Source organism: Haplochromis burtoni, unplaced genomic scaffold (assembly GCF_018398535.1).
Source record: "Haplochromis burtoni strain Fernald_Lab_line unplaced genomic scaffold, NCSU_Asbu1 Contig_3, whole genome shotgun sequence".
In the NCBI taxonomy this organism is placed as follows: Eukaryota; Metazoa; Chordata; class Actinopteri; order Cichliformes; family Cichlidae; genus Haplochromis; species Haplochromis burtoni.
In genome coordinates this window covers 3,106,640-3,114,989 of record NW_024582364.1, presented here as the reverse complement: position 1 = coordinate 3,114,989, position 8,350 = coordinate 3,106,640, and the positions used below count along the sequence as shown (strand labels likewise).

At 39.5% G+C, this 8,350-nt stretch overlaps 1 protein-coding gene across 1 annotated transcript; it reads left to right on the top strand.

Moving 5' to 3' along the window:
- Nucleotides 1-361: 361 nt before the first annotated feature.
- Nucleotides 362-8,324, top strand: mep1bb (meprin A subunit beta b). The gene is made up of 14 exons (XM_005912673.3): nt 362-488; nt 614-632; nt 729-779; nt 890-933; nt 1,050-1,128; nt 1,745-1,862; nt 2,685-2,863; nt 3,139-3,357; nt 3,581-3,733; nt 5,679-5,894; nt 6,015-6,482; nt 6,609-6,788; nt 7,031-7,172; nt 7,818-8,324. The coding sequence occupies exons 1-14, from the start codon at nt 414-416 to the stop codon at nt 8,035-8,037; spliced, it is 2,163 nt and encodes a 720-aa protein (XP_005912735.1). The 5' UTR covers nt 362-413; the 3' UTR covers nt 8,038-8,324.
- Nucleotides 8,325-8,350: the final 26 nt, after the last annotated feature.

The window sequence follows — 8,350 nt, the reverse complement described above, 5'->3', positions numbered from 1 at the left end:
TGGAATTAAGGAGGTCTTCAAAGTATTCCTTCTATCACCCAACAATATCCTCAGTTGAAGTCAGCAGCACTCCACAGTGTTGCTGACTTTAATGCAGTGTAGATAGAAATCGATAATAACAGTACATGTCCTGAAAACAGAAATGTACACATAGAACAGGGGGTTGCTATCAAATTTCAACATGTCTTATATCAGGCCTGCTACTTGCAAATGTGCAAAGATTTATTGGCTGATAACAGAGTGGATTGAAGTTGTCATTTAACTTGAGCCCATTATAGCTCTGTCAGTTATTGACTTGTGAATGCATTTTATTTCTCCACCCCAAATGCACTTTTCTGATTTCTTCTTCCTGAATGCCCGTCAGAGCTCAGTAGGTCTTATTTGGACACTCTTGTAGAGGGAGATTCTATGGCATGGCAGGAAGGGAACCTACAGGTGTGCTCATCCTTTACACTGCATGCCTCCTTTGTGGTACCACACTCTGCTTGGTGAGAAATTGTCATTTTGTTTAGTTTTTATTATCAGAAGTGGTCTTAGGAGAACTTGAAAGTTGACTTTTATACACTTGAAAATCAATAACCAGTATTCCTTTTTCATTTATTTTAATATTTAGCCAGCAGCAAAATTATTAGGTAAGTTTTTTTCTCAAACAAGCAAAGGCTACTTTAACTGTTTTTGTTACTTTTTTTTACTAATTTTCATGTTAAATTACTACTTTGATTTTACAGTCTATGATGTGGACGGTGGACGGGACCTTGACATTTTTGATATCAATGAAGGTATTTTAGAAAAGAAACAGAAAAAAAAACCCCAGAAGAAAATGTTCTCTTTTTCTTCCAAATTCCAAATTCAGTTCTCTTAAACTTTCTTTGTGCTTTAATCTGATCAGAGGCAGGGTTGAACCTTGCAGAAGGGGACATAGTTCTTGATGAGGTAACTTAATTGAACTTCTTTCCCCAACAACACAAATTAATGGATTGGATTAAAGTTCAACAATGGCTCAATATTTTGTTCTTTTGTTTGTGGTTTGTTCTTTGTGGCTGTGGCAGAAGCAACCCCGAAATTCTATAATAGGGGAAGAGTACAGGTGGCCAAAGACAATCCCATACTACATGCAAGATGACTTGGGTAAAAGCGAGCTTGTTTTTTTTCCCTTTTGTTTGTTTGGGGGGTTTTCTTTACAATTTGAAATTATTTAGCTTTATACTTAAGCCTCTACAGTACAGTATATTTGCATATACAGTCATGTGGCATAAATAAAGCAAAATAAATGAGAAAATGTGCATTATTTTTATTAGCTCTGTGTTTACAAGTATTTAATGTTTTTATTTTAATTTTAAAATGAATCTTGTTCCTGTTATTTGTTTTCAAGCACTTGAAAAAAAATACATAATCTTTTCAGATTATGTATTATTTTATTACTTAACAAGCCAATGGGATCTGAAGCAGTTAAAAATAAAGTAAAATAGAATAAAGAATAAAATCTTTTTGACTAAATGCAATGTTACTAATGGCTTCTGGAAACAATATTAATGATAAAATTTAGATTAAAAAAAACCAAATGTCATAAATTGGATATTTAAACACATTTTATTACCAATATTTTTGTGCTTTCACAAAAATATATGGGTATGGGTGTCATCTGTAATCATAACTCAGCAGGAGCTACAGTTGTTCTTAAAAAAAGGTACCGTAAAGAACTTTTTTCAACTATAATAAAACTGATTTTTCATTTTGTACACAGAGATCAATGCAAAAGGTGTGATTCTCAAGGCCTTTGAGCAGTACCGGCTCAAGACCTGCATCGACTTTAAGCCATGGAGCGGAGAAGCAAACTACATTTCTGTCTTTAAAGGGGATGGGTAAGGCAAGAAGAACGTATTCTTCTAAAATCTCTTTTTAGATGGATTATATACACTCACTGGACACTCTATTAAGTATACGTTGCTTGTACCATGTTGGTTCCCCTTTGCCCTTCAGTAGTGCCTTGATTTTTTATTGCATAGATTCAATAAGGTTCTATTCCTGGCTTTCTAAGTGCAATATCAGAAATCAAGACTCATCATACCAGCCAATGTTTTGCCTAGTTTTTTCTATTTTCATGTTCTCTACTGAAAGCAGCAGTACTGGGCGTGCTACTGCTGTAGCTCCTCTGCTTAAAAGTTCAACATGTTGTCAATTCAGAGATAATTTGATTGTTTAACTGAGTGACCATTGCCTTTCTCTCAAGTCGAACACGTCGAGCCATTCTCCTCTGACCTCTGACATCATGGAGGCATTTTTTGCCAATCACTGGGTATTTCTCTTTTTTGGATACCTCTCTCTAAACTCTAGAGATGGTTGTGTGGGAAAATCCCAGTAGATCAGCAGTTTCTGGAACACTCATACCAGCCCATCCGGCACCAACTACCACAGAACACTCAAAATCATTTCAATTACTTTTCTACCTTATCCGAATGTTTAGTTCAACTTCAGCTGGTTGACTTGACCATGCATAACTGCACTGAGTTAATACCATTTGATTGGCTGATTAGATATATGCATTAAGAAGCAGATGATTAGATGTACCTAACAGAGAGGCCAGTGAGTGTATTTATTCTGTACTTTTACTACAGAAAAGTATTGGCAAGAAGACACTGGGAGTTTATCTGATCTTCACAAAAGCCTCATTTTCTTTTCATAAGCTGTTTCTCCTCTGTTGGCAACCGGCATGTTGGGAAGCAGAGACTGTCTATAGGAACAAACTGTGACCACATTGCCACCATTGAACATGAGTTCCTTCATGCGCTGGGTTTCTGGCACGAGCAGTCCAGGGCAGACCGTGATGATTATGTCGAAATCATGTGGGACCGCATTACAGAGGGTATTGTTACTGTTATTCATCCAACCAAACTACAGTGTTTAAACACTGGCTGTTCATCCTCTCATAAAGTTTTATCTCTTTATGTGGTGATTTCTTCATGACGTACCTGTTTACCCAAGTATTGTTATATGAGTACTTTTATAAGTCAGCAGTCTCTGACACCTGTTGATAAGCAGCATTTATGGTCCAAGTCATATGAATCATACAATAATAAGTAATGCAATGTCACAATGGATGAAACTGCAATGGCGCCTTTATGTATGTCCAATTTGCAGGTAAAGGACACAATTTTAACACCTATGATGACACCACCTCCAGCTCTTTGGGCGTCCCCTACGACTACAGCTCCATGATGCACTACAGTAAAACTGCTTTTAAGAACGGCACGGAGCCCACCATCGTCACCAAGATCCCTGCTTTCAGTGACATCATTGGTCAGCGTATGGAGTTCAGCGACAGTGACCTGCTCAAGCTGAACCGCCTCTATAACTGCAGTAAGATTCAGCAGTCAGTGCACAAGTATTATTTTATTTTCTCCATTATAAAAGTCAACTTGTCCTGCACCTGCAGTACTGATCTGTTTAACTTCATGTTTTGTTACATTCATCAATAATGATGTTCATGACATGGCTTGTCCCTTGATTTTTTTTTATAGTTTATTGCGGTTCAAAGTGCTGCAACACTTGTTTATGTGTGTTTATGAAATCTGCTCTGCAGCTCAAGGTTCCACCTTTCTGGACTCGTGCGACTTTGAACGTGAAAACATCTGTGGTATGATACAGGGACAAGGGGATCAGGCAGATTGGGACAGGGTTACAACAGCTACTGGAGGGCCTGACACTGATTACTCCAACATGGGCAAATGCACTGGTGAGAGCAATCTACTATGAAATGTATGAAAGGATAGGTTCATATTTTTACAATTCTTTCTTAAAACAATGTTCAGATACTTCTTAGTGTACCAAAATCTCCTCTGCATAGAACATTTGAAAAAATATCTTCATAGGAACATGTGAACATATTTAGTGTGGTCTCTTGTTTATGAGATCACACTAAACATTTTTTTATGACAGACTTGTAAAATGTGAAACTAGTTTATGTTTCAGTTTTACAGTGGCTTGCAAAAGTATTTGGCCCCCTTGAACTTTCCCACATTTTGTCACATTACAGCCACAAACATGAATCAATTTTATTGGAATTCCACGTGAAAGACCAACACAAAGTGGTGTACACGTGAGAAGTGGAACGAAAATCATACATGATTCCAAACATTTTTTACAAATAAATAACTGAAAAGTGGGGTGTGCGTAATTATTCAGCCCCCTGAGTCAATACTTTGTAGAACCACCTTTTGCTGCAATTACAGCTGCCAGTCTTTTAGGGTATGTCTCTACCAGCTTTGCACATCTAGAGACTGAAATTCTTGCCCATTCTTCTTTGCAAAACAGCTCCAGCTCAGTCAGATTAGATGGACAGCGTTTGTGAACAGCAGTTTTCAGATCTTGCCACAGATTCTCGATTGGATTTAGATCTGGACTTTGACTGGGCCATTCTAACACATGGATATGTTTTGTTTTAAACCATTCCATTGTTGCCCTGGCTTTATGTTTAGGGTCGTTGTCCTGCTGGAAGGTGAACCTCCGCCCCAGTCTCAAGTCTTTTGCAGACTCCAAGAGGTTTTCTTCCAAGATTGCCCTGTATTTGGCTCCATCCATCTTCCCATCAACTCTGACCAGCTTCCCTGTCCCTGCTGAAGAGAAGCACCCCCAGAGCATGATGCTGCCACCACCATATTTGACAGTGGGGATGGTGTGTTCAGAGTGATGTGCAGTGTTAGTTTTCCGCCACACATAGCGTTTTGCATTTTGGCCAAAAAGTTCCATTTTGGTCTCATCTGACCAGAGCACCTTCTTCCACATGTTTGCTGTGTCCCCCACATGGCTTGTGGCAAACTGCAAACGGGACTTCTTATGGTTTTCTGTTAACAATGGCTTTCTTCTTGCCACTCTTCCATAAAGGCCAACTTTGTGCAGTGCACGACTAATAGTTGTCCTATGGACAGATTCCCCCACCTGAGCTGTAGATCTCTGCAGCTCGTCCAGAGTCACCATGGGCCTCTTGGCTGCATTTCTGATCAGCGCTCTCCTTGTTCGGCCTGTGAGTTTAGGTGGACGGCCTTGTCTTGGTAGGTTTACAGTTGTGCCATACTCCTTCCATTTCTGAATGATCGCTTGAACAGTGCTCCGTGGGATGTTTAAGGCTTGGGAAATCTTTTTGTAGCCTAAGCCTGCTTTAAATTTCTCAGTAACTTTATCCCTGACCTGTCTGGTGTGTTCTTTGGACTTCATGGTGTTGTTGCTCCCATATTCTCTTAGACAACCTCTGAGGCCGTCACAGAGCAGCTGTATTTGTACTGACATTAGATTACACACAGGTGCACTCTGTTTAGTCATTAGCACTCATTAGGCAATGTCTATGGGCAACTGACTGCACTCAGCCCAAAGGGGGATGAATAATTACGCACACCCCACTTTGCAGTTATTTATTTGTAAAAAATGTTTGGAATCATGTATGATTTTCGTTCCACTTCTCACGTGTACACCACTTTGTGTTGGTCTTTCACGTGGAATTCCAATAAAATTGATTCATGTTTGTGGCTGTAATGTGACAAAATGTGGGAAAGTTCAAGGGGGCCGAATACTTTTGCAAGCCACTGTAGCTTTGGATTGGCTTGAGTACTCTTATGTCTTATTATCCACTGTGCAAACATGCTTAGATACCGAACCTATTAATGAAGTGAAACTTATATCTTTAGGCTCTGGGTATTTTATGCACTTCAACACCGGCAGAGCCAATACTGGGGACAAAGCTCTGCTGGAAAGTAGATTGCTTTACCCCAAAAGAGGCTACCAATGTCTGCAGTTCTTCTATTACAACAGTGCTGGGCCCAGTGACACACTGAAGGTCTATGTCAGAGAGTATGACAAAGCTAACCCCAATGGAAGTCTGCGCCTTATAAAGACCATAGAAGGTGACATTTTTGGAAATCTTACTTCTGTTCACAATCTACTGTCAGAATATTGCTTGAAATATCAGGTTTGTACACTTGCTTTTTAATACATTCAGTGCATTTACTCATGTGCCATAACAGGGTCCCCTCAGGAGCTTTGGCAACTGCACCACGTCAGTCTAGATGCTAAAATGAAATTCCGCGTAGTCTTTGAAGGGACCAAAGTGGAAGCTGGGCCCCCATCAGGTGGACAGTCTTTGGATGACATCAACGTTTCAGAGACCACCTGCCCAGAATTTATTTGGAGAGTTAAAAACTTCAGTCATGTTATGGAAAACACCCCAATAAACACACCTATATTTAGCCCCCTATTCACCTCTAAAGAGGGTTATACCTTCCAAATGATGCTTTACCCCAGCGGTAGAGAGGGCTACCAGGGGCAGTTGTCAGCCTATGCTCATCTGGTGGCCCGTGAAGGGGACACAGGACAGATATGGCCATGTCCTTGGAAACAGATAACCATGATGCTAATGGACCAGCATCCACATATTCAAAAGCGCATGTCCAACCAGCGCAGCATCACCACTGACCCCAACATGAAGGCAGCAGGTGCAGTCATTTCAACTTTTTTCAAAAAGAGTCGCAGAAATTGTTTGCAAATTACAAACAAATCATGAAATCATGGCTTTTTGCTGTATTACAATTTTTGCACTCTTTTAATATTCTTTTTAACAGGCTCTGATGAATTTTTCTGGGATGATCCTCGTAAGGTCGGCGTTGAGGTCACAGATACAGACGGATCAAAGTATTTCCGAGGGCCAGGCTATGGAACTGCAGCGTATCTCACCCATCTCAGAGCTAAAAGCAGAGATTTTATCAAGGGAGGAGATGCCATCTTCCTCCTCACCATGGAGGGTAAAAGCACCAGATATACAAGATGCATTTTAATTTTGTAAATGTACCATTTTTTTGTAAATCCGAACATATTCTGTAATGCTAATTCAGCAAGCAGCACAAGTAGGACTATGTAATTCGGCATACATGATCACATCTAGGATTTATTAACCCTCAGGTCAGGTCACAGCAGGTAATCCAAACAATTAGCTCTTTCACGTGGGTTTCTTTAACCTGCTGTCTCATTTGCTCCTCTTCTTCAGATGTGTCCCATTTAACTGTGAGCCAGCCCCTGCCTCCTACAACTTCACAGCCTGTCACCATCATACCTTCTGAAGTTTGCTACAATGTGCAATGCCAGAATGGCGGTGTCTGTGTCGTGGATGAAGGCAAACCTGCTTGCAGGTGAGCACTTTTGATGTCATCCACTATGCTAACTTCACGGCATTTACCAAAAAATGGACGTTAACACACTTTAATATTATATCAATGTGTTGTCCATTTTTGGCAACAGTTGAACACTTGTTTTAAGTGCACCTATTTAGAAAAAAGATTGAGAGGTGCTACTGAACCTCTCATATTGTGTTTTATATCACTGTGAACTAATTATGTCCTGTCAGCAAGCACATTAAGAGTGTCAAGCACTTGATTAGTTTGGACAGTCAAACAACCTGTTACACATCAAATCAAAATTCTATGTCATGCCAGATTTCAGGTTTTATACTGTTTTTGTTAAATTTGTTACCTTTGGACAGAGTTCAGGAAGATGTCACTCATTGTTTCTTTGATTCTAGTTACATATTTACAATGTGGTCATGAAAGTGGTACCAGATTCATGTAACTCATTGTAAATGTATGAGCGTATTTCACAAAATGTTTGTATTCCCTTGAAGACCTTATGGTATTCAACATTTAAACACACAAATGTTTCAGTTGTACCTTTAGCCTTCTCTAATTTCCACCATCACGATCAGCTACGTGGTGAATACTGGGTAAACCTTCAAGTATGTTTTCTGTCTCTCATGTTCATCCTTTTCCTCTGGTGTCCAGGTGTGACGTGGGTGACGACTGGTGGTACTACGGGGATAGATGTCAGCACAGAGGGTCCAACAGTGACAAAACCACCCTTGCACTTGCCTCTTCTCTATCTGTACTGGCAGTAATGTTGGTAGTTACAGTAGTCAGTGTCATCTGCATGAAGAAAAAGTATAAAAAACGCACGAATAATAATAATAATAACGCCGTCATCCTGAACTCACATGCTAGTTAGAGACTTCAAGAGGCAGACCCTGAACTTCACAATGACAACTTGGTGAACAGAAGAACACAGCAAAAACAAATAGTTGAAAATGTTTAAAATATTTTTTTCCCTGCTAAATACTGTAAAAAACAAGGCTTTTGATGATATAGAAATAAGACTTTTGTATTCTGTACTGGATCAAAATATTACATTAGACTGCCCCTTACTGGTCATTCAGTGGAAACACAGCAGAGCGATGCATCATTATTAGTGTATCAAGAAAATTAATAAAAAATCATGATAACCTGATTTTATGTATGAATTCATTTGTTAAAAAACAGTC

Coding starts and splice junctions, on each gene's coding strand:
- mep1bb (XM_005912673.3), top strand. CDS start 414: ATGGCAGGAAGGGAACCTACAGGTGTGCTCATCCTTTACACTGCATGC. Junction 3,358..3,580: donor GAACCGCCTCTATAACTGCA/GTAAGATTCAGC, acceptor TCTGCTCTGCAG/CTCAAGGTTCCACCTTTCTG. Junction 3,734..5,678: donor CAACATGGGCAAATGCACTG/GTGAGAGCAATC, acceptor TTATATCTTTAG/GCTCTGGGTATTTTATGCAC.